Source organism: the organism of the source record quoted next, unplaced genomic scaffold, assembly GCF_019419815.1.
Source record: "Pyrus x bretschneideri cultivar Hongxiangsu unplaced genomic scaffold, Pyrus_bretschneideri_v1 Contig38, whole genome shotgun sequence".
Taxonomy (NCBI): domain Eukaryota; kingdom Viridiplantae; phylum Streptophyta; class Magnoliopsida; order Rosales; family Rosaceae; genus Pyrus; species Pyrus x bretschneideri.
This window is the reverse complement of record NW_025999701.1, coordinates 4,114,007-4,140,374: the sequence shown is the minus strand read 5'-3', so window position 1 is coordinate 4,140,374 and position 26,368 is coordinate 4,114,007. Positions and strand designations below refer to the sequence as shown.

At 37.6% G+C, this 26,368-nt stretch overlaps 2 protein-coding genes and 1 pseudogene across 6 annotated transcripts; 2 read left to right on the top strand and 1 right to left on the bottom strand.

The window, feature by feature from the left end:
* Positions 1–3,704: 3,704 nt before the first annotated feature.
* LOC103954505 (heterogeneous nuclear ribonucleoprotein 1) lies at positions 3,705–6,805 on the top strand. Of its 3 annotated transcripts, none has more exons than XM_048564182.1 (5): positions 3,705–4,113; positions 4,239–4,364; positions 4,549–4,816; positions 5,067–6,261; positions 6,731–6,805. In XM_048564182.1, the coding sequence occupies exons 3-5, from the start codon at positions 4,595–4,597 to the stop codon at positions 6,742–6,744; spliced, it is 1,431 nt and encodes a 476-aa protein (XP_048420139.1). In that variant the 5' UTR covers positions 3,705–4,113; positions 4,239–4,364; positions 4,549–4,594; the 3' UTR covers positions 6,745–6,805. The 3 variants fall into 3 exon arrangements, with proteins under 3 accessions (XP_048420139.1, XP_048420138.1, XP_009364617.2); XM_048564181.1 differs by having other exon boundaries at positions 4,546–4,816; XM_009366342.3 differs by having other exon boundaries at positions 3,707–4,113; positions 4,589–4,816.
* A 1,612-nt stretch (positions 6,806–8,417) lies between these two features.
* LOC103954558 lies at positions 8,418–13,561 on the top strand (annotated as a pseudogene).
* On the bottom strand, positions 13,431–16,431 carry LOC103954555. 3 transcript variants are annotated; one of them, XM_009366390.3, is made up of 3 exons: positions 16,195–16,431; positions 15,962–16,082; positions 13,431–15,006 (listed from the first exon to the last, which is right to left on the bottom strand). In XM_009366390.3, the coding sequence occupies exon 3, from the start codon at positions 14,985–14,987 to the stop codon at positions 13,632–13,634; it is 1,356 nt and encodes a 451-aa protein (XP_009364665.2). In that variant the 5' UTR covers positions 14,988–15,006; positions 15,962–16,082; positions 16,195–16,431; the 3' UTR covers positions 13,431–13,631. The 3 variants fall into 3 exon arrangements, with proteins under 3 accessions (XP_009364665.2, XP_009364668.2, XP_048420109.1); XM_009366393.3 differs by lacking the exon at positions 15,962–16,082; XM_048564152.1 differs by lacking the exons at positions 15,962–16,082; positions 16,195–16,431 and adding an exon at positions 15,793–15,948.
* Between the last annotated feature and the right edge of the window lie 9,937 nt (positions 16,432–26,368).

The window sequence follows — 26,368 nt, the reverse complement described above, 5'->3', positions numbered from 1 at the left end:
AACTTCTACCAATGTACTGTGGGCATTCATTACCCACCAATCTTTTCAACACAAAAGTAAATATGTAGGGACACAAAACTTTCTTTTTATTTAAATATATTAAACTAGAGGGCACAATAACCTTTGTCATGTTTTTGTAAATTAATAAAAAAATTTCCAAATCTGACACATGCAAGGCTGGATGGACATACAGCACTGCTGACAAACATATTTTATAGGCACAAAATGTTTTTTGTGCCCATCTTTAGTAAAAAAGTTGTCATCTAATCCTACTCGGCACGGCTTCTGTGCCCATTACTGTTTTGTGTCTCTCTTTTTTTAACATTGGGCACCATATATAGATGGTGTCTTCTATGGAATGATAATTGTTTCAGCCTTTTGATGGTCAAATAGACACAAAATTTTCAATTGTGCCCTTTGTTTTGTACCCAAAGCTCATTTTTCTTGTAGTGACCAGCAAGGTCAACTTTCATGTCTCTATACATGTAAATGCCACCTTTATGTTTGTATGCAATCACATGGAATTTCAGTTTTGATATCGATCGATCATGAGGTTGATCTTATGTGTGGTCACGTCGACTCTTATCTTTTCGTCCATTATTCCATGCATAAATAAATAAATGGATAATCAGGATGATATGCTTGATTTTTGGCTCATATCTTTCTTTAGAATCACATGACACATGGAATGCATGTGGTCCTCTCTCCACTACATACTGTATATAACTCACTCACGAACAAATTAACAAAGGCCTCCTACTCGGTATTGCCCAAAGGAAAAAAAAAAGAACAAAAAAGGCCACAAATAGTACATTTCATGCTTCCTTGATCTATAACGACATGTTCAACCTCCTCGGTATTCATGTTTGGAAATGTTTTCTTTACTAGGGTCGGTTGTTTGAGAAATTGAAAGTATTAAAACAGCAGCTCATCACTATGCAAAGCGACTAATCAGTATTTATGTCATCACTTCATTTGTAAGTGAATATCTCAGATTCAACGTACTTAAACGACAAGTTGAAAACCTAATTATTATGGATGACTCATATGGTGACTTAAATCTAATTTCCCATTGTTTAGAGTAGGATATTGCTCTACTAAAGAAAATCACGACTTCGGAGAGCACATAATAATAATAATAATATCAAGAAAAATTCTGAGAGACAATGCCAGCAAAAGTTCATTGAGTTTGAATGGTGATGTTATACCTCAAAGGTTAATTTTCCAATGAATTAAGTGTCTCATGGAGAGTTGGTAGTCGGTAGATCTCACATTCTTGATTCTAATTAGAGTGTCGATTACTAAAATTAGTTTTGGAAAATGAGTAGACTTATTCAGAAAACAAAAATATTATTCTTACCACGTATTTGTATCATCCATCTAATAGAGATGAGACCCGTATGTGTTAGTGTGCCCTATTTCTATTAAAAAGATGTTACAAATAATTATACAAATATGTGATAAATGTAGCATTACTTGTCTGAAAAATAAATTAATTTATGCGGCGATAGTCAAACTTCTTGTTGTTGCATGGTAATTTTTGGAAATGTGTATTACTTTAAGAACACATAATGAAAACATTAAATATACACCATTACTGAGCAACTTCGAAATCAATAAAGTCATTAAACCACGCTCTACTAGTCAGTACGTCTAATTTGAAGTAAACTCTAATCAATATCAGCTCGTACCAGCAAAAATCATGAATACGTGCTTCGATCTTTTCTTTCTTTGAAGTTCTTGCCCTCACTAAGACGAGCGTGTATTGAACACGTTAACATGGGAAAAAGAAGCCAAAGATGTGCACGTATGTGTTGGTAACCACTCCTATCATGGAGTCGGTTACAACGAGTTTCCTAAGAGGTCTTAATCACTTCTTAATTCAAAACGAGTTCATTTAATTTTCCTCATAATAATTGATTAGAATCAAACCTTTTTAGTCCAATACTAATATTTGTCTGATTACTTACATATCAGAACACGTATATACCATATTAAAGCTCTCACTCACATTTAGAGTACATCTCTTACACATAAATCTCATAAGGTGTCCACATAATTTAATTTAATCGTTTGAGATCCCATAAAAAACTTAACGGAATTGTAGTTTTATTGTTTTGTCTTTTGGTTTTATTTTCTTGTCAAATATTATAATTTCTTCGACAAGAGCATGATTTTTTTTAATTGAGCTTAAGATCTCTCACTTTTTTTTACCAGAAACGATAGCATAGCCTTTCATTAATCAACACCAAGCAAATACAGAGTGTCATTGGGTACATAATTCTAGTGACCAATAAATTGATCTGGAATGAATTTGCACAAAGTTGACAAATAACATTAAGCCCCTAGTAGACATCCACAAGTTCAATCACACAGTGGCCAAGCGCACAAAACTACCAGTATAGATCTGTCACAATAAACAATAGCGACAACAGAGAGATACTAGTAGACACAACGGTCATCGCTGAATAGCGAGGCCACAAAAAATCATCGCAAAAGTGCGAGACCATGCACAACAAAGTCATTGTTAGCAAACGAGACTCATAATAACAACGCACAAAGGCGAAAACCAAATTAGCCAAAACACCAGCGTCACCGCGGTGCACAGGAGCGATAGGAACTAAACTACACCGAGAAAGATCCGATGAACAACTCAAAAGTAGGGGGACCGAGGTGCTTAGGCCTAGATCACCCACAAAATCTGGACAGTGGGGCGCCGGCGTCCACACTCAAGCCAAGCCGAGCCACACCAAGACGCTAAAGCTGAGCCGAGCCTCAACGAGATGAACTCGCTAAGCTCCCAGACCAAGCCAAACCTCCAGAGCGGAAAGCATTGAAGTCGTCGATGAGGGAGACACCACCATGGAAACCAATTCGAAGATGGGGGATCCAGCCCACCTGCAGCACAGATTTAAACCCCACACTAGGAAACGAGCGCCAATCGAAGAAAATCTTGAAAAGGCAAGGCCCATGTCAGGCTATAGGGCATAGATCCATGTATATCTACACTCAAAATGGGGGGAGAGAAGCAAGGGAGGGGAGATAAGGAAGTGAAGGGTCGGGAAGAAGGGGTCGGAGTAAGGTGGTGGGAAGAAACGAGAATGGCAAAGGGAGGGGGATGGCTGAGAAGGGGAAGAGGGGGGAAGGAAGGGAGGAAGAGCTAGGAAATGGAGGGGAGAGGCTGCCACCAGCCCCCAGCCATAGCCAAAGGCCGACGGCGAAGGGGGTGACGGCTAGGGTTTGTTGGAAGAGGGAAAGTTTTTTGCTGGAAAAGGGTATAAGATCTCTCACTTACAAGTGAACAAGAATACTATTAGATTGTACTACTAAGTGTTATGTTTTAAGGGCACCAAAATACAAATGTCTAATGTTAGGTTTGGTGCTTACGTGCAATCGCATGCTTCGAACTATCGGTGGGAAATGATTTGATTTGGTTCTAGGAATTCTTGATTTAATTGATTATATGTTATTTCAAGATTGCTAGAATTTATAAACTTAGGTAACTTAGGTGTAGTACATTCTTTTTTCCTTTGATCAGTCAAAATCTCCAAAAAAGTTTTTATCGAAACCTCTATAATGCACTGAATTCTCAACTAGGCCCTTATTCATTTTTCTCATCAATAAATATCGTATGCTTCTTAAAAAAGACCTTAGAAGAAGTCAAGCAACTGTACTTGAATGCTCTATAATTTGTCTTAAGAGCATGTGGCGAGTATAGTACAACAATGCAACATTTTCCTTACTTTAATTTTGTTTTTTGGTTTTTAAATTTCTTCGAGCAAAAGAAACCTCCTCTCTGTCATCATCTTCCCTTCTTTGGCTCCTCCTAATATTCTTAGACCAGTGGATTGTCAGTCTATTTATAAAAATTGTCCCTTACCCCTTGCCTATCTGAAGCTCCTCCAAATTCCCCATTTCTTTTTTATTATTTAAAATTTTTAAATATACTTATAAGGCAGGGAGTGGAATAGCCACGAGACAGAGAATAGCAAAAGAGAGAAATAGAGAGGATGACCACCACATCCTCCTCTGTTTTTTTCATTACATATATTCCAATCCCACTCCTTGGATCTTAGTTTTCATCTTTTTTCTCATCTGGGTCCTCCTCAAATGGTAAAGGTTTTCAACTTCTTTGATTTTTTTTGTTCATCTTGTTTTGAATTGTTGGGTCTGTCTGGTTTTCTGATCCACAACAGCTCCGCTCAATTTTTTAATTTTTTGCTTTTTTTTTTGTTTAGGAAATCCACTTTGTTGTTCTTCTGATTGTTTCATGAAGGATCTGATGCTCCAAGATTGGATTTGACGTTTCCTAATTGTTGTTTCAATCAGAGCACTATCCGGGTTCTGTCTGAATTTTGGACAAGGTAATGTCTTGTTCTCATGCACATTTTGATCTCTATGTTTCGATTTTTTCGATTATCGGAGTCTTTTCAGATTTATTAACGATGAAAAGTTTGCCGTTTCCTGTTGAATTATGAAGTTCTTCGGCGGATTTTCAATTCAGATTGAATTGCATATGTTTCTAAGTGTGTTTTTTTTTTTCAGTAGAATTGAATTAGGTGGTCGGATTTGTGATGTTTTGTTGCAGAAAAAGATGGAACCAGATCATGGGAAGCTCTTCATTGGTGGGATTTCCTGGGACACAGATGAGGAACGGCTCAAGGAATATTTCAGGAAGTATGGAGAGGTGGTGGAGGCTGTGATCATGAGGGATCGTGCAACCGGTCGTGCTCGTGGATTCGGGTTCGTTGTCTTTGCGGATCCTGCGGTTGCAGAAAGAGTTGTCATGGATAAGCACATGATCGATTGCCGCACAGTGAGTATCGCTTCCGATCTATCTTTATGTCAATTCTGTTGTAGGATTTTTAGTAAGGATCATATTCTCATAGACATGACGTTTAGTTCGCATTTATGGTTAACGAAACAAAACCGTTTAGTTCGATTATCTGTATTCTCACTAGATTTGAGTCAATCAATTCAAATTGCATTTGGTTATTTGGAATCTGCAACACGCGAACTTAGGATGGCACTAATAATTTTGTTAAGTTTGTTGTTTTCAATTTTAGGTGGAAGCAAAGAAGGCTGTTCCTAAGGAGGATCAGCACATTTTAAACAGAATCGGGGTTGTCAATGGTTCCCCGGGTCCTGGACGCACAAAAAAGATTTTTGTTGGAGGTTTAGCATCCACAGTGACCGAGAGTGACTTTAAGAAGTACTTTGATCAATTTGGTACAGTCACTGATGTTGTAGTAATGTATGATCACAAGACTCAAAGGCCAAGAGGCTTCGGATTTATCACTTATGACTCGGAGGAGGCTGTTGACAGAGTTCTGCATAAAACATTTCATGAACTCAATGGTAAGATGGTTGAGGTCAAGAGGGCAGTCCCTAAGGAGCTATCCCCAGGACCCAGCAGGAGCCCTATGATAGGATACAACTATAGTCCGGGTAGAACCAATAGTTTGCTGAACAGCTATGCTCAGGGTTATAATACGAGCCCAATCGGAGGTTTTGGCATTAACATGGACACCAGGTTCAATCCAATCTCTAGTGGTCGTAGCGGGTTGTCTCCATTTGGCACTTCTGGATATGGAATAGGTGTGAATATGGAGCCAGGGTTGAGCCCAACCTATGGCGGAAATTCCAACTTTGGCAGTAGTCTAGGATATGCACGGATGTTAAGCCCCTTTTATAGTGGCAATTCAAACAGGTATAGTACCCCTATTGGGTATAATGCCGGTAATGGAAGGAGCAGTCCTGTAGTAAACTCAACTACTCGGAATGTCTGGCAAAATAGTGGCATCAACAACAACTCGAACCCTGCCAGTACCGGGGCCTACTTGAGCTCTGCAAATGGAGGTTTTGAAGTTACGATTGGAAACAATGGTTCAAATTGGGGCGCTAATTCTTTTTCAACTGAAGGTAGAGGCAGTGATTCTGGCTATAATAGTGCCAATGGTTATGGAAGTGGAGGTAGCAGCTTTGGGTTGGGAGGAGGAGGATATGGAAGAAACGGTGGCACTGGTATAGCCCCAATGCCTTCATTTCCCGGATCAACTGTTGGTTATGAGGGCTTTTATGGGGACTTGTACCAGAACGGTTCAGTTTATGGCGACTCAACTTGGCGCTCTAGCAGTCCTGATCCAGATGGTTCTAGCACATTTGGTTATGGGCTGAGCGATTTACCTGCAGACGTCACAACCAAAAGTTCTGGTGGCTATATTGGAGGTTACAACGTTACCAGTACACAACCAAATAGAGGTAACTATCTCCTTATAACTGAAATTTATAGAGAACACGGTAATTCCAAATGAACAAGTCTTTTCTTGAATATAAAAGATTTATCTTTCTCGATTGCGGATGATTCATATGAAAGTTACATATGTTTAAACTTTAAACACAAGATAGAAAACTACAGCCCCTTTTCTGTATGATACTAATAACACTGATTCCACAACATTCTTCATGTTCACATTCATATATGCAAGAGATAAGATAACATTCCAGCACCCAAACCTAAATTTTTGAAAATTGATATGGATGACGTTAATTGAGTTTCCATTAACGGTCATGCACGTTGAAGTTGTCCAAATTATATGTAACAGAAATGAAGATTTTTTAATGCTTCTCTTTTAACGTGTCAAATTAGTTGTATGCTAATAGTTAGACGTTATTTTCATCGAATTCACATTGTTTTCTGTTCTTTCTTCTTTGATAATATGTACTTCAGGAGTTGCTGCTTAGGTGATTTGTTTGGGTATGAAGAGGTGATAGTAGGTGAACTGAAACCAGTCAAATGTTGAAGGTTGTGAATATTATACGTCTCCCTTATTAAGATTTTCAGCTTATAAGGAAACTGATATAGTTCTAACGAGGTTCCTTGATTTGGAAGTATACACATTCAGAGGGAAAGCAGTTACATGGAAATTTCTGTCAAGGTTTGGGATTTGCTTTTGTTCCTCGAAATCTTAGGTTCCTTTCTTCAAATTCGATTGAGGTGTAGCATCAGATTGCGGGATACATACTCAGGAAGACGGTTTCAATTAATGTACCTTGCATCTTCGGTGGGACGAGCCAGCATTAGTCTGTCGAAAGAGATAGAGCAATTGATTTTTCTGAATTTCGGGTTTTCTTTCATTTCGTTTCGTTTCTGTTAGCTGGCGAAGTTGTTGGTTGTTATGTTTCTTCTGGGATTTGCTTTTTCTCTCAGATTGTATGTGAGATTTTCTGATTTACTAGTGTGAAACAATAGAGGGACTCCCAACTGGGGTAACCCCAATCCAATAAGTTACTTAACATTTTGATTCATTGTTTTTAAGTTCAATTGTTTTCTCCTCTTTTTTCTCATACAACTTTCTGTTTCTTCTCAATTCTGTGGAAAATGAGAATAATTTTAGGGAAGCAATTTCGACGCTCATTTTCTCCTCTCCTCTTGCTCGCTCTTCGTTGGTTTAAATCAAAGGCGAATTAAAGAGCATAAACAAATAAGGGCGTGCAGGAGAAAAACAGTGTGCGGTTTATATTTTCTGTACTTTCCCTGATGAACTTAATTGAAGCTAAACGGTAGAGTCCCAATGATTGGAAATCACATAAGATTTCTATTTGTCCCCCCAACACTCGCTCGCCTTTTTCTTGTGCTGTATAGGATTCCTTTGTTCTTTTCAGTTGGAAAGGAAAAAAAAAGAGAAAAAGGAGCATTGCTCGCAGCTCAAAATGTCAATAAAGTTGGCATTGCCCTCAAAACCTGTCTTTTCCCATGTTGTATGCTTGGCCCTTGCTAGTGATTTGCCTAGATTTTTCCACATTAAATTATATAGATTGATTAAGCAACCGGGGTTAGCCTAGTGATAAAGTTGGGTAGGATAATGTGTAGGACTAGACTAGATTCGGGATTCGAAATTATCTCGACATAACAGTGGAGCATAGCGGATCGATTATGCGGTGGTAGCTACCGCATATTATTTCCCTTCCCACAAAATAGTAGGTTATCCAGACATGACCTTCTCAGATGGAGAAGGATTAATATGACACTGGTACACTATTACGATAGTGTCCCGTGTTAATGAAGTAAATACATATGTAAATTCTTGTCGATATTCCTTAATTCATTTACACGAAACATCACATGATGGTGTGCCATGTTATGTAAGTTGTTCTTCCTCGTTATGGCTAGCCATGCACAGAGTGCAAAACAAGGAGAGAAGTGTTCACGTTACACCTTTTGAAACAAGATGGCTTAAAGGCAACATACCCTGATGTGGAAGTTGAGAATATATGAATCATAAAAGGCAAAAGTTGCACCCTTACACCGAATAAAGAATACGCGGTTTGCCAATTATTTTACTACAAATTCTTATTAACTTACAGAACAGTTATCAACAATGTCACTGATATGATCTTGATCCTGACATAATCATCACAAAACAAATATTTTGGCCATTTTCTTTTTGTTACAGCAATGGCAACAAGCCAGAACAATCTCAAAGATCTCCAATGGCTTCTGGGTTGCAGTTTTAGCGACATCCAAAACCAACCAACTTTTGAGGAACTTGGGAGTTTCACCAGGTCGAGCGGGAAGTGCAGCAGGTTTGCGAGCTTTCGGCGTTGCCTGAGAGTAGTTTGAGTATCAAGCAAGTGGTGTTGAGGAGAAACAGATTTGGCAAACAATGCTTGGCAGAGTTGTGTGAGATTGTGAAGAGGAATAGAGAAATCAAAGAGATTATGTTTTCGGAATCACGCATTGGGTCTGCTGGAGCTGCATTTCTTGCTTCTGCTCTTAAGGTGAATGAGAGCTTGGAGGAGTTGCAGATATGGGAAGACTCAATTGGGTCGAAAGGCGCAGAGGAGCTCTCGAAGATGATTGAAGTGAACTCAACTCTGAAGGTGTTGACGATTTTTTACACGAATTCAATCACTGCAACTCCACTTGTTTCTGCAGTTTTTGCAATAAATAGGACTATGCAAGTCCATGTTTGGAGTGGAGAAAACGGAGAAAGAAGTTCGAAGGTGGTTGAATTTCTACCCAAAAACAGCACATTTAGAATTTACAGGCTTGATCTTTAGGGTGCTTGCAGGGTTGCCTGCGCTCTCGGGTGGAGCTCAACTGTCAGTCACTCGACCTTACTGGAGTGGGGTTGAAGTCACGATGGGCAAAGAAGTTTCAATGGGTTTTGGAACAGAACCAGAGCCTCAAAGAGGTAATCTTGTCGAAAACTTTTGAAAGATAAGGAAGTTGTGTATGTAGCAGCTGGACTCTTCAAAAACCAGAGCTTGGAGAGCTTGTATTTAGATGGAAACACGTTTGGAGGCATCAGAGTTGAGCATTTACTCTGCCCTTTGAGCAGGTTCTCTGCCTTGCAATATCAAGCAAACATTACTTTAAAAGCAGTAACACTTCGGGGTGGAAGAACCAACATTGGGAGGGAGGGACTTGTAACCATTTTACAGATACTGACAACCAACGAAAGTTTAATGCGGTTAGGGATATACGATGATGAAAATTTAAGGCCCGATGATTTTGTTAAACTCTTCAAAAGCTTGGAGAAAAATGCCAGCTTGAGACACTTATCGTTACAGGGCTGCAACGGTGTTCAAGGAGAGCTGGTACTGCAGGCAATCATGGAGACATTGCAGGTAAATCCTTGGCTCGAAAGTATTGATCTCGCAAGAACACCGCTGCAAAATTCAGGAAAAACCGATGCGGTCCATTAAAGATTAGGGCAGAATGGGAAGGCTGAACCAGAAATGGATTTGCTTAAAGACATGCCACTTCCAGTACTGAAAAGTTGTTGAGTGTTCTTCTGTGGGCAAGAATATGCAGGTAACTGTGAAACTTTTGTTTAAAAATTGAATTGGCTTAAGCACATGACATCTCCTAAAAACTTTTTGGGTTTCGACTTTCAGGTAAGACTACATTGTGTAATTCAATATCACAGAGTTTCTCTTCTTCAAAGCTTCCGTACATGGACCAAGTACGATCTCTAGTGAACCCAGTTGAGCAAGCAGTTAGAACAGTTGGAATGAAGATAAAGACTTTCAAAGATGATAACACAAATATTTCGAGATGGAATCTTGCTGGTCAGCATGAATTCTATTGTCTCCATGATCTCATGTTCCCGGGCATGGCATTGCGTCATTCTTGTCATCGTATCCAGTTTATTCAGGAAAACGAACAACAGAGAACCTCCAGTACTGGCTCAGGTTCATAGTCTCAAACTGTAGAATAGGAGTGCAGCAATGCATGCTCGCAAATGTCACAGTCGTACTCACGCACTATGACAAAATCAATCAAACCTTCAAAAAAACTTACAGGCTGCTGTGAACTCGATTCAGAAATTGCGAGACAAGTTCCAAGGATTTGTTGACTTCTACCCGACAGTGTTCACAGTTGATGCAAGATCTTTGGCATCAGTGAGTAAGCTCACTCACTGCCTTCTAAAGACAAGCAAGACGGTTCTCCAAAGAGTCCCAAGAATCCATCAGCTGTGCAATGATCTGACACAAATATTATCAGATTGGAGATCCGAGAACTACAACAAGCCTGCGATGGAGTGGAAGGAGTTCAACGAGCTATGCCAAGTAAAGGTTCCATCACCAAGAATTCAATCAAGACACGATAACAAAGAGAAGGTGGAAATGAGGAGACAGGTTGTTGCTACTTGCCTTCATCACATAGGAGAGGAAATTGATTTATGAGCTCGGGTTTCTGATCTTAGATTGTGAGTGGTTTTGCGGCGAGGTGCTTGGCCAACTAATAAGACTTGATGTAAGAAACCAAAACTCCAATGAGAATAATGGATTCATCAGCAAGAAAGATTTGGAGAAGATTCTAAGAGGAAGCTTGCAGAGTCCGATTCCTGGAATGGGTTCGAAGGTATTTGAGAACTTGGATGCAAGTGATCTTGTGTGAATGATGCTTACACTGGAACAATGTTACGAACAAAACCCATCATATCGTAATTCTTTGCTGTTGATCCCCTCCATTCTTGAAGAAGGAAGAGGAAAGCCACAAAGATGGCAGTTAAGCAGACTGGAGTGCCTCTATGCCGGGAGGCATCTTGAATGTGATGATTCCAGCCACATGTTCCTCATAACCAGCTTCTTTCCCCGATTACAGGCAAGAATTTCCCTAATCCTTCCTTTTAACTTGCTCTTCAATTTTCGTTTACTTTTTTCTTCGAATTATTTTGGATTTTATTGAGTCTCATTTTCCAAAACAAACCTCAGCACAAATTCATCAAATACGTAGCTATCTGCTTTGAATATCTCAACTTTAATACAATCTTTCCAATAACTGCATTGGAATAAAATGTCAAGGTATTCTGGTTTCTTGTAATACATGTGCGTATGTGCACGCGCGTTTCTTACAACACGAACATCAATACCAGTTAATGTAGTAGTCCTTAGCTACAATATATGATGAACATTGCTCACAGTTGATCTTACGGTCCTGAGAAGTACCTGATCTCCATAAATATCAACGGAATCTATATCAGAGTAGAACTGGGAGGACAACTACGTTACTACATCGATTTCCTCGCATGCTCCACCAAGAACCTGACAGAAACCCTAAGGGTCATCCAGCAGCTTGTAGTTCCAGCAATTCATAGCCTCTGCAACGGTATCACCTTAACTGAAAATGTCATACGGCCAGAATGCGTTCAAAATCTCACCCCTCCCAGATACCGGAAAACGCAGTCTGTTTCGTTGCAACAATTAAATCAGACATTACTTTCTGTTCCTGCAGACAGCATGTACGATTACCAGCACACCTGGGATCCAATCTCAGATTCTGGAAGACAAATCCTAAAACCTGGTTTTGATTTGGCCTGGGACCTCCTATCCGATGATGACTTCCGTGAAGTGCTGCATCGGAGATATCATGACCTATACAACCTTGCTCAAGAACTGCAAATCCCACCTGAGAGCAACCCGGAGAACATAATATCCACAAGTGACGAGCCTGACAAAGTTGATCCAACTTTTGGTGGAATCGCCAAGGGGGTTGAAGCGGTTTTGCAGAGGCTGAAGATCATTGAGCAAGAAATCAGAGACTTGAAACAGGAGATCCAAGGACTGAGATATTACGAGCATAGACTACTTGCTGAGCTTCATCGCAAAGTGAATTACCTCGTGACATACAACGTTCAAATCGAAGAAAGTGCCGAATATGTTCTACTTTGTTAGAACAGAAAATTACTCGAGGAGATTGATCACCAACATGGTTCCCGGCATGAATGCTATTCGACTGCACACGTTGTGCGAATTTCAACGAGAAATGCATGTCGTTGAAGATCAAATGGGGTGTGAACAGGTTGACAACAGGACCGTGAAGTCTTTGGCACCCTACACCACAAAGTTCATGAAACTGCTAACATTTAATCTCAAGATAGGAGCCCATCTAGCCGCTGGCATGGGAGAAATGATACCGGATTTGAGCAGGGAACTTGCCCGCCTGGCCGATTCATCCCTCCTTGATGGAGCCGCAGGGGCAGTTGCTGCCGGTGCAGTGGAGGCTGCAGCAATTGGGCAGGGAAGGAGCAGAAGCAAGGCTGCAGAAAGCTCAAGAGATATCCAGCAAGATGAGAGAAACGCGCAACAATGGGTTCTGGATTTCCTGAGAGAACGGAGAAGCTCAACCAGAAAGGATATCGCTGAGAAGTTCAGGTTATGGAGAGTGAGATACAGAGACGATAGTCAGATTGCATGGATCTGCAGGAGGCATATTAACCTCAGAGCACATGAAATAATTGAAGTGCCACTTTGAAATTATGCATCTGAAATGGTTTGGAATTGGATAACCTGAATCCTAGATTTCCCCTTTGATGTTGTAATCGATATTTTCTCTATCTGTCTTCTGCTACAAAGATCCCAAAATTTCAGTATAAGCTCGTAACTAAACACTCGAAACACCATCTTGAAAGGAAAAAAATCCTGAACCAAACTGTTATTGCACCCGACCATTACTATATCGGCCGTTAACATGCGAGGAGATTTCTATATTTGATTCTTGAAAGTATTTATCACTAACATTAACAATTGTCGCAGAGATTACACTAATTACGGAATCGAATTATACACCTAATTTTCAAGAGGCACAAAAACATCAACTTGTGGAGGAGACGTATGAAATAATGGAAGATTAACCAAACTTGTCCAAGTCACATGGATGGGGATGGATAAGATCTCTGGTGGATTCTTTTTGCCTTTTCATGATTAGATCCACTGGATTATAAAACCAATCATGTTCAATGGCCGAAAGCACAGCTGCAGCTGCTCTGGCCTTCCAAACTTCTGACGTTAATCACACCATGTGATTGTGCGATTATAACATAACTCATGATTATAAACATGATTAGCATATAGTTCGACGGAGTTTGATATCGAAGAATTAAGGTTAAAATTAAAAGTAGATACGAGGAGGAAAGATGTAACAGAAGTTCTTATGCACTAATACAAGGTGATAGAACAAAGCTTGTAACAAGTACAAGTCAAGATTTTCGTGACATCTAAAGCACCTCAACATACGAAGGGAAATACCACGATACATAAAACATTATTACACATCAGTACGAGTAATCTAAAATCTAGAGTCACCTGTTTTTCTTCCTCCGATGAAGTGAAACGAAAGCTCAGAAGAAAGCCCTACTGCCATAAAACACCCGGGAACCACTGCTCTTTGGTGTCTGTATTTTCTGATCAGTGCTCGAGTTTCCTGAATTGGTTGGTGATTCAAGGTCCAACGGAAGCTTCATTTTTGCCAAGGACTCGGTGAATTGCTGCATGCTTTTCATGTACATGTCTACAAAATCCTGCTGCACCGCCGTGTGCTCTGGAACAGTGACCGTGATAGTAGGATTCGCCGTATTCTCTGGAACGGTCACTGTGACAGTAGGATTCGCCGTTTGCTCTGGAACGGTCACTGTGGCAGTAGGATTCACCGTTTGCTCTGGAACGGTGACTGTGACAGTAGGATTCTCAAATGTCTCACTTGGCACCCCACCAGACGAATTAATCTCGTCATCTTTATCCACCTTTTTCTCTTCCACCGCCAAAACTTGTTCGTGGTTTGGAGATTTCACAGCTGATGGAGCATCATACGACTCTGAGCTTGTATGACCCGATGGAGATGAAACACCATTAGTTGACACACTGCTTGGGGGAGAATCAAGCTTCCGAACAGGAGTAGATTCAATGGTAGCAGTCGAGAAACTTTCAACAGCATGAATACCCACTTCGGAAATAACCTGAGTTTCAGAGTCAGCAATGACAAAGCTCTCAGAGCTTTGAGACTCAAATTCAGAACATGGGAACTTAATGTACTCTGAAACCATTCTCTGGTCTTCATTGTCAATGTTCGGATCTGGGAACTCTAACCTATCTAATTCACGTGACTCAGCTGTCTCCGAGTCCTGCACAATAGGATTTGAGGCCAGGGACATTACTTCTGGGATATCTCCAGTGTACGAGAGGGACAACTGGACAAACCCTGCTGGGAAATGAAACAGATCAGTTGAAGAAAGAGAGAACTCTTTCTCTAACTTCCCATTCTTAACGAAGACCTCCGACAAAGGCACCAAAGAAAACCCCAGCAACTGATCTTCAAGATAATTCTTGACCCTGCTCAGCATCCAAATCTCGCATTTGAGGGAGGAATCAACACTCCGAACATTGAGCTGGACATTGTCATTGAAGACTGGATTTTGACCACCACCATTAATGGTCTTGGTGGAGACTGTGTTTTCAGGATCACTCGTCAGGCATAGCTTAGCGTAGACATCTTGCTTGTGGTATATGCAGATGTTCTGGATGTCCCTAGCCCGATGAACGTAAACCTCGAGAACACCAATGAAGTTCTCTGAGTTACAAGCTATATTGGCATCAGTTGCATTGGATACGGGCCCACTGGTACAAATGAACTGCTTCTCAGGCTCGGCAACAGGGCTTTTGAATGGAGACACAACAGATAGAGGAGAATCCATGATCATGAACACCTAGGAAGTTAACCTGACAAAGCACGACAAAGATCTTTCTGAGAAAACTCGAGTCACTCCAAAATTATAAGTCTAAAATTGGAAAGCACCACCTAGTTAATTCCAAAGACCGAGCTCAGATATTTAGCTGAACTGGATACAATTTAGACTAAAAACATATAAAGCCAATTTGAATATAGAACACCTCAAGGCATAAATTAGAAATTCGTACGACTCCAGTAAAATCCAAGGCGTAGTTACCGCATAAATTAGAAACTCGAACTGTTTTAGTTAAATCCAAGGATTCAGTCGAACACAAATTGTAACCTTCTATGATGCTTAAAACGAGACCCCAAAATAAAATATAACTAAATCCTAGCATGTCCAGAAATAAACACCAATTCTCAAACATATAGAATTTAGAAGACAAACATTCATAGAAGGAACTTTCATAAGAACCACTCAAACCCCAAAGCAAAGTATAAGCACCACAAGAAACTGAGAGTACACAAACCTATTAACTTCAGCAAGATAAAAAATTAAACAAAAATTTCTTGTAATTGAAAGATCAAAACCCACTTGAACAAGCTCAAAACCCAGAAACCCTTACCTTGAAATCGTTCACATAAACCAAAAAAAGGTAAAACCCAGAAGCCAAAAAGCACTTTTCCAGTAGGCTCCTCAAAAACCCACCACAACCCCAAACTTAAAAAGAAGCAAACCCTTGAGCAATAATGCAAGATATAAAACTACACAAATATTTCTTGTAATTCAAAGATCAAAACCCACTTGAACAATCTCAAAACCCAGAAATCCTTACCTTGAAATCTTTCACATCAACCAAAAACAAGCAAAACCCAGAAGCCAAAAACCCCAAACAAGCACTTTGCCAGTAAGCTCCTCCGAAACACACAACCCCAAACTTAAAAACAAGTAAACCCTTCAATAATAATGCAAAGATATTTGCACAGTCCAATAAAGCCACCTACCTTTCTACACGGAGAGATTATATTCTACCACCGGAATCCAAGGGAGCAAAACAGGGAAAGGAAAGCACAGCGACCAAGATCGTGCCACAGAATTCCAAAAACAAAATTCGACCTTTGAATCCTTCGAAAAGTCACATAAAACGAACCAAAAAAATGAACAAATAGCTCTCAAAAGAGCAAGTAACAATAAAATAAAGGAAAAGCTGAGATAGGTTTGCTCCTTTTTCCATTACCTTTGGCTCTTTAACTCGAAAGTCAAAGCGATTTGCTTGAAATTTGAAATTTGTGTCTCCAATTGAAGATCCGTCCAAGACCCAAGGACACTCAGTTCATCAGTCGAGATTATACTATTGCTGCTGCTGCTAGAGAACCAAAGTTTCTGAAGGACAGAGAAGGAATAATGATAAAGATAATCTAATGGAGAAATGCGGGTGTGGGTTGAAGCTTGTCGGAAAGCCTATGCAGTTGTGTGTTGGATGAGAATATATAATACCAACTTTAACGAACAGTTTAGTACTGTTTACTTTAACAAAAAATTATATTTTTACATTAAAAAGTTAATCTTAATACTATTCACTTTATCTTTTATTTTATCCTTATAATTAAAACTCAAAGTTTTCAAACTCTTTTCATTAGTTTTTCTTATATAATAACGTACGATAGTTTTATTCAAATACTCAATTTTACCTATCATACATCTGTTAATTTTTTATGTTTGCTCTTCTTTAACTTATTGAATTCAACGCTCAGATTTAAGAAAGTGTGTGTGAAGTAAAGTTGAATGTGGATAACACTACCCCAACAGAAATACTATCTTCACATTTCAAACTTCTTGTTTTACATTTTCGATTCTTTTTTTTTTTCTAAGTAATGCTAAGAAAAGAGTAATACTATTCATACCATATTTTTGTATCACATTTTCATACCACCTTAGGTGGCATTTAATAAACTAATAATTAAGAAAAATTAGTTAATTAAATAATGATTGTGGTATAAGAGAAGTCTTTCTCCTTCATGTCCTTGGGTTTTGCAAATTTTTCAAATAATGTGGTTGTCCACATTAGATGCCACCTAAAGTGGTATGAAAATGTGGTATAAAAATATAGTATGAATAGCATTACTCCTAAGAAAATCAAATTTTACAAACTACTGCCTTGTAGTATGAGAAATAAAACCAATAAGGGAGAATGAGAAAATTCAATTGCAGAAATATATTTTTTCATGTATGCAACGTAAGTAGATAAATAATGTCCGTTTTTATTTCCCTAAATTTATATTAGTAATGTACTAATTCACCTTCCGGATATATTGGAAAATCTCTCAAATCCTTCAAAGGTCGGTTGTGTTATGCTAGGAAGGCTAAATTTATAGATAATGTTTTGAAAACTAAAAGACATAAAAGTTAATGATTAGTTTATTACCAAATATTGTACTTATTGATGACACATTATTTAACTTGTAATCTTAATCTCTCTAACATTATCTATTTAATAAATATCCTTTTGGGGTCTTGTTTCTTCTTTTGGGATATTTTTACTTTTGGGCACTTACTTTTAACTTTATTTTTGTTTTATGATCCAAAGAGGGTGGGGTTTGCAGAAACACTGTCCCACAAGGTGTGAAGGGCAGACCAATCAGAGAAGAAATGAGTGCGCATTTGTTGGTGGGGACATGAAACGTATGGCTTGTCACTACATTTCTGCTCTTCTTTTTCTTTTTAAGGTGTTCCCGCGTCACTGCCAACGCTTTCCCATTCGAGGTGTTTTCTTTTTGTCATTTATTTTTATTTCTTACATATTTTTTAAATTATTTATTATCGAAACGATTGAATTAATGAAGATTAAAAGATAAAAATTAACAAGAAGTGTGTCTATCCTGTCAAGTTAAAAATGATATTTAACTTTCAATTTATGAATTTTATAGTGCAAAAATTTGAGGATGCGGGTTTTTTAATTGTTAAATTTTGATATTTATGCTTATAATGAAATTTATTGGTTAAAATAGTCTGACTATTTGATGTTTATATTTTACTAACGAGAAATGATCTCTACACTTGTTTTTTATTGTCTCTTGATTTTTTTATTTTTTTTGAACTAAATGGCTACAACAAAACTACTATTGATATTGTGCATAATTTAATTCAACATGTTGAGGTTGATAAGCTGGAAGCAAAGATTATTATATCCGGCCATTTGTGAAGTCAGATTATCAAATGACAGATGTATTACAAAGACAGTGGTTGGTGAAGTGTTCAACAACTTATTTATTAAGTTGGGCTTTTGTGGTATTAGTTATGCATGAACTTGAGATGAAATGTGACATCAGCTATACCAAATTCTAACTATGATTTCTTTCCTTAGTTTGTGTAGCTAAGGCGGGTATAGGCAGTTTTCTTATTTTAATTAAATTTGTTAGAGGATCCTTGAGGGATGTAGCAATTGGGTGGCAAAGATGGATTAGATGTGCTACGTAAAAAAATGCATCTCCGACGGAAGTAGCAACTCATTTAATAAATTAAAGAAGTAGCAACTAACCTTGTATATTTACAGTATCAATTGCTAATTCTTCAAGTTAGCAAATCGGATCCTGCAATATATTTTATTCAAAAGTATTAGTAAAACTTTTGAAAATAAAATTTGGACCTCACAAAGGACATTTAAAGACCAAATAATTCTTCAAGTGTACTTGTTGGATCCATATTTTATTCAAAAGTATTTTTTAAAATATATAGGATTCTCGACGTTGCAAGATCTTATGAAGGTTTAGAACTATTTTGAGAACATCAAACAGCTGGCGGTCTCTTTTGATTCTATTCAGTGGCAACATATTTATAGAGAAGCCAACTTAACTTCCTCGCATATGCTATTAGTTTCATTAGTCACAATGTTGATGACATTTGTATTAGGAATAGGGTGCTTCCTAGTGAGGCACGCCAAGCGTTTTTATTTAACTGCATGGGTTCCGATTGTTCTCAAGGATTCTCTTTATCTTAATAAAGTTTATTACCTAGCAAAAAAAAAACAAAAAAAAAAGTTCTAAATGAGTTAGCAAAGGACATTTTTAAAGAAAAAATTTGCTAACTTCTTTAGAGATGTTCTTTTGTAACATATAAGCCGTCCAACCCACTTAAGCTCGCCTAGCCTGCCTACTCGGAGAGCCCTGCATAGTTCTCTTTGACATTATTGCTCAATTACAAAAGTACGATTGAAAAAATAATACTAATTTCAATTCTTAGTATGTCATCTAGAAATCTGTGAGGTTTGAATATTTGAATAATCAAGAATTCAAGATACATAAGTATTGGATCAATCATTAAGTAACTCAAAAACTACTCAACTAGCGGAAAGGGTATAATAATTAAACAGATCCAAAATAAGGGAAAGGATCATGACAAGGAACAATAGTATTTCTTTTCTACCCACCAACGAAAGCCTCCAACTTAAGGATGAGGATCATCTTCGGATCCTTTCCACCTAATCCTCCTCATCAAACAATATGGATCTTTAAAATTTAATCCAACGACTAAAGTTATTATAACATTTAAAGTGGACCCGTGTTTTTAATCGTTGGATCAAATTTCAAAGGTTCGAATTGTTTGATGAAGAAGATTAGGTAAAAGGGATCCGGAGAGAATTTCTTTCCCAGCTTAAGGCAATTGTTGTTGGTAAACAAATACACTATTGTTTTGTAAGCAAGGAACTTGATTAAGATTAATTGAATTCATAGGCAGATATGGATAATGCTTCTAATTACATAATGGATGTACTAAATGACAAAGGGACAGTCCCCACTTTATAATTGCATCTTGGTTGTATTCATTGAAAAAAAAAATAGAAAAGAAATTATGTTCTCTTTTTGTTTTTGAACAAAACTACGAAAATCATGAAAAAAGCTTCAATCGTATAAACACAAATTTTAAGACTGCAAAACCACAGTTCCATTCTCTTCTGCACTCATTTTTGTGACCTCTCTAACTTTTTGACACCTGTTAAGTTTTGGTTCAATTAGTGGACAAGTGTCATGATTTTAAACAGGCTTTAGAGATGTCACTTACACGAATGGGTGCAGAAGATTGAACTAAAACTAAAGCATATCAAATTTACACAAACAATTAGATCAAGTCGTAAGGGACTTGTTGTATTGTGAGGTATTAAGTTAGAGTTTCACATCGAATAATTAAGAAATCTACATGATCCTATATAAAAGGTCGGGCTACTCCATCTATTTTGAATTAACTTAAAATGAAATTTAACTTTTTGAATATATGTTAAGACAAAAATAAGAAATATTAAAGAGTAGGAGAAGACTTGTTCTTCCTCCCTCTTTTTTTTTTTTTTTTTTTTTTTTTTAACAAGCGATATAATATACACTAAAAAGTAGGAGGAGTGTGTCAAGTCCCAGTATGGGCTAACAATAATGTGGTTTGAATTTGCCTTTGGCGAGAGTCAAATATAAGACTTTTCACTTACAAGTAAATAGAGATACCACTAAACTGCAAAGCTAAGGGGCTCTTCCTCCTCCTTTTAAACCTTGTGATTTTCTCTTGTGCTATAAACATTAAATTGGTTAGTCTTTGATGTGTCCCCCTCAATGAATAAAAAACCAATATGAGAAAGTCATACAAGCAATAACCTCCAAACCATATATAAACTAAGATCTTAACTAAACTTCAAATACAAGCAATAACCTCCAAAACAATATATAAACTGAATTCAATTATTTTTGTCTCATAACATTCTATATATATATATATATATATATGTATATGTATATGTATATGTATATGTATATATATGTCACATCCCCGCCTAGGGCGGAATCACTTCCCCGGCCCGCTCCACCACCGTAACACGATATTGTCCGCTTTGGGCTCCGACCACGTCCTCACGGTTTTGTTTTTGGGAACTCACACGAGAACTTCCCGATGGGTCACCCATCCTGGGAATGCTCATGCGCTACTCGCTTAACTTCGGAGTTCCTACGGAACCCGAAGCTAGTGAGCTCCCAAAAGACCTCGTGCTAGGTAGGGATGGGAATATACATTTAAGGATCACTCCCCTGGGCGATGTGGGATGTTACAATCCACCCCCCTTAGGGGCCCGACGTCCTCGTCGGCACACACGCGACCAGGGTTAGGCTCTGATACCAAATTGTCACATCCCCGCTTGGGGCGGAATCACTTCCCCGCCCCGCTCCACCACGTAGCACGATATTGTCCGCTTTGGGCTCTGACCACGCCCTCACGGTTTTGTTTTTGGGTACTCACATGACAACTTCCCGATGGGTCACCCATCCTGGGAATGCTCTCGTGCGCTACTCGCTTAACTTCGGAGTTCCTACGGAACCCAAAGTTAGTGAGCTCCCAAAAGGCCTCGTGCTAGGTAGGGATGAGAATATACATTTAAGGATCACTCCCCTGAGCGATGTGGGATGTACAATATATATATATATATATATATATATACAAATTGGCTTGTAGCTCAAATGGTTTATATTCATGTATTTAAGGTCTTCGATACGATCCACCTCCCGTAATATCACTTGTATAAAAAAAAAATATGTATTTGCAGTTCGTCTTATACTTAATGCATATGTAATCAATAAAACTTATAATTTGTTGGTCAAATATTATTAGGAGCGCTTTCAATTGAAAAGTGCTTTATACTTGCGAAACACCCAGCCTTACTCAAAATTATTATTATTTTTTAATACAATGTACTGGGGATAAGAATTTAGACTAAATTACAGAGTGGGGGTGTTATGATTTATTTCTTATCAAGAATGAAGAAAATTGGTGACGAGTTACGGTATCCATTATTTTCGGATTTGGAGAGATCATGAAAAATTTCACTCTGCCTGTGGCCACAGTCAAGTAGACTCATGTACTGGGGATAAGAATTTAGACTAAATTACAGAGTTGGGACCTCCCACATTTTTTTGTTTATTTAGATGGTTGCAGTCCACGCTTTTACCACTGGACCACTTGTTGTGGTTTCGTAGTGTTATAATTTAACATGTCGAAATTGTCATAACCTATAAGCCGAACTTAAAATCTCTTTTTTACCAATAAAATAAATATTACTTGACCGTATTAATTTTTTTTTAACAAACAATATTATCTATACTAAGAGGAATGGGGTGGGCTAAGCCTTATAATGAGCTAGTAATAATGTAGTTCAAATTCATTTTTGGCGAGAATTGAATCTTAGACCTCTCACTTACAAATGAAGAAAAATATTACTAGATTGTAATATCAAGTAGCACTTGACCGTATTAATTAACTTACTTGCATTATTCCACAGCTTTAGTCTAAAAGATCAGTGATTAATTAATACGGTAGGGTAGTTTGATTTTTAATTCAAATACGAACTGAAGGGTCACCAAGTCATCGCTGTGCACTTTTATTCAACGATCCTTAACCACTTCTTTGACAAATATTTGTACAATCCATCCATCCAACCATAAATAAATACAATCCATCCACAGTAGACATTTGTAGAAAAATTGCCTACGAGACCTCTTGGAAGCGTCCACTTTTCCCTTTTCTCAATGTGACGCTTGGCCACTAAATTAAGAGTCTCCCCATGATAAAGATACACGGACAACAACATTTTCCCCTTTTATTTTTCTCTCTCGTTGACAAGAGCAATTTACATAAATTTTGTTCACCACTATAATAACATTGCAATCTATTAAAATAATAATGTGTTGAAAAATTTACATTGACAAGACAATCGTTCTTGCAAATGGTGACGCTACGAACAACTATTTAACAGACGTATAATATATTATTTAAATACATAACAATTATTTGTGTCGTTAGTAGTGTGCCCCTGTAATACATTGAATGCAATGTGAGAGTTTGCTTCCTCATTTGAACATTTGTCTATGTCCTTATCTTTTCTAATTTCTAGGGTAAACATGTTATTTTTATCACAATTTTTATATCACATTTGTATCACCTATCTAATAAAGACGAGATTCATATGTGTTAGTAGACCTTATTTTATTAGAGAAATAATTCAAACGTGATATTAAAAATGTGATAAATGTAGCATTACTGTTTCTAGGACGGTGTGGATGGATTGGATAGAGACCTAAGCTAGCTATTGGGATATATTTGATGAGTAAAAGTGTTATTCGTTTGTCATTATACCTTTAATCAAATAGTGTTTTTAGCTTTTGGGAGTATTGCATGCCGTAATTGGCGTCTGATGAGGCTTTTGAAGAGTGTTTATACAGTGCTTAATAAGATGCTAAAGCATATATTATACACTAATAAATTATGTTTCAACTATTCGGTACCATTTAACTATTCATTCCAAAGCAAAACGGATTAGTGACTTTTTATTTGATTTGTGTTCGTTAGGGTTTATTTTTAATCAATTACCATTGGCATTATCCAAGATACGCCTTGTCAACTTGGGAATAATGTGGAGTGATTACTAATTAACCGCAAGATTAGAGGCCTTAATCCTAACCCATTTGTGATTTTAGAAGTATGGCCGAAATATATATCTTTTATGGTACTTATTGCATGACAATAAAAATATATACGAAAAGATGATCCCAGCTGGATCACACGGCAAAAAGTAATATAAAAGTAAGGTGAAGTGCTTATTTAGTTCCTAAATTATCATATAAGTAAAAATTAGGTTTGTAAATTATTTTTTTCAGAAAAATCAGTCATTAAACTATAAAAATCTGCCAATTACATCCCTAATATTAGATTTGAAGCTACTATATTCAATTTTGCGTCAATTTAAGTCATGTCACTTGTATGTGATGCATATTAAATGGTAGATTGGTAACTATTCCTAGAAAAATATGTATGGAGTTAACTTTGGAGAGTAAATTAGATATTAAATTAGCAACCTATATGAAATGTTAAGAACTTATAGGTGAGAAAATAACGGTATTACACTCTAAAGTGTGTCGAGTAACTTAAGTTGACGAAAAATTGGATAAAATAGCTTTGAACATATTAGTAAGGATGAAATTAGCAATATTTAATGAATTTAGGGACTTATTTTACCAAAAAAATAATTAAGTAACCTAATTTTCACTAAGGTGATAGTTCAGAGACTAAATCGGCACTTCACTCTATAAAAATATGAAAATATATATAATATTATGTAAGAATTTCTTCTCATCCAATAAGTTGTAGTGTTCACATATTAAACGAACCAAAAGCAAAATTTCGAATAAAAAAAAGAAAGCTTTCCTTTCTCTCTCCGTGAGAGACATTCCCTCTATGTGAGGGTTAATCTCACCGATTTGTGTGAGTGGTTCCCGATTGAGTCCAATTATGGTGCCGCCAATCCTAGCTTTGGCTGGGATCGGTGGGTTTCTTTTGTTTCTTTCTCCCTCTTTTTCTACTCTTCCATCTGTTGTTTTCTTCTCTGGTTTTATTGGCCGATTTGCCTTCTTCTCTCCCCTCTGCTGTCTCTCATCCATATTCATCTAATTTCCAAGCTTCAGTCACCCTTTACCGCGATTTGTTGCGGTGTTTCGAGTTGGTGTGCTTTGATCTGGTGCTTGCACGAGGTCAGGTGTTCCTTGCACCCCCACCTTCTCTTTGCTGTCTGCCCTTGGTTGCAGGTTCTCAGGTATCTGTAGCTGGGCTTGGAGTGAAGCTTGGAATTGGTTGTTGGTATCGGTGAGGCGAGGCTTTGTTTGGGGAGTGAATTTGGCTGGATCGACATGCATTGCTGCTGCTTTGGTGGTTGCAGCGGCAATTATGGCGAAAGACGCAGCAGCTCCGGTTGTTTTTGTGGTTTCTTTGTTTTGGTCTCAACTTTTTGTTGGGCCACTGTTGTTTGTTTGTGTTTTTTTATTGTTGGGCATCTGTGTTGTAATGTTTGTTATTGGTAATGCACGTTACCTTTGCTCAAAAAACAAAAAACAAAAAAAAAACAAACAAACAAACAAAAAAAAAAAAAAAAAAAAAGCAAAATTTCGAATATTACAAAGTCCAATTGGGCCACGTACAAATTGATCAGTTGCATCGTAACTCGAATAAATTCTTGACAAATGACAGTGCTATGGTAGTGGCTCACAGACGGAGTTTCCTATGTGCTTTGTTCGTTCGTCATAGTGAAGAACAAGAGAGACACAAGTAGGTGCTTCTATTCAGTTCTCTTGTCTGTTCGTTGTCTTCAAACAAATTAATGTCAGCAAATCTTGACTCTTCTTCAACACAAACCAATAATATATATTATCTAGCTAGGGTTTCTAGATAACTTACTTAAATCAAACACGCATTTAGAAAATAATGAAGATTTATATGTAATGAGTTCACTATCTTAAACCTTCTTAACTCAATAATTTATTGTCATGTAAAGAATCCCATGAACTCAATAATTCATTGTCATATAAAGAATCCTATGAACCGTTTCATATGAGTCCTTTTATTTTTTATACGACGATAATCTATTGTAAGGGGAGAGGAATAGGTGAGAATTGGGTTAGGCTAGAAAATAAACGAGTCAGTAACTAAATATATAACTCAACAGAAATATAATATGTCGTCATCATTTATTTGAGTCGAACTTAAGATTTTTCACTTATTAATAAAGAAAAATATCACAATGTGGACATACTAGTTGACGTATAAATCATTCTAGTTGAAATCGTGGAATACTGATGGTCCTTTTATCCAGTTGGGGACGTTGTTCTTCAATATTTAAAGGCTGCTTTTTGACTTTAGAGTTCACGTGGTGCAGATTATACTCACCTAATCCCACATTCCCAATTTCCTAATTAGTATAAACGGATGCCATCACTGATTAAACAAGTTGCAGAACATTCCCGTTTTATCTAAAGTCTTTTTGCACTACCCCTAATACGCATGCAAGCAATATTCCCATACTTATCATTGTTTTTTAGACTAAGTGCTGCACTAACGGCTATACTTTTGGTATTTTCCAGCGTCGAAAGTTCCTATAACTTAATCAGCTGGAAGATCATGTTATTATAAATCAATTTACGATAAATGAAAATCATTATTTCGAAGCGTAATATGTATAAAGGAGTGCTGAAATTTAATTACTTCTTCTGTTGGGAGTTGATCTTGTTGGAAGTTGGTGAGTGGGGAACTGGGAAGACGAACTTACAAAAAAGAATGATGAAATTTATGAGGAAGACAAGAAAGAAGAAACCTGCTCTCCCTCATCTTAAATCGTTCTGGTCGCAATCCTTTAAGTTGTTTGTTTGTGAGTACATTTAGGTGTTAGCTAGGAGTTCATATCATAATTTTTATGCTAATGCATCCCGGCACACGTGTATCATTATAGAAAGTTAAGGTTTTCACCATCTGATTGGCATTATGAAGAGTAATCCAACTTATTTAAGGTCCTTTCAAAACGCCTTCTGATGTGTGGCGAATATTCAAGCCAAACACGTGAA

Coding starts and splice junctions, on each gene's coding strand:
- LOC103954505 (XM_048564182.1), top strand. CDS start 4,595: ATGGAACCAGATCATGGGAAGCTCTTCATTGGTGGGATTTCCTGGGAC. Junction 4,817..5,066: donor ACATGATCGATTGCCGCACA/GTGAGTATCGCT, acceptor TTTCAATTTTAG/GTGGAAGCAAAGAAGGCTGT.
- LOC103954555 (XM_009366390.3), bottom strand. CDS start 14,987: ATGATCATGGATTCTCCTCTATCTGTTGTGTCTCCATTCAAAAGCCCT.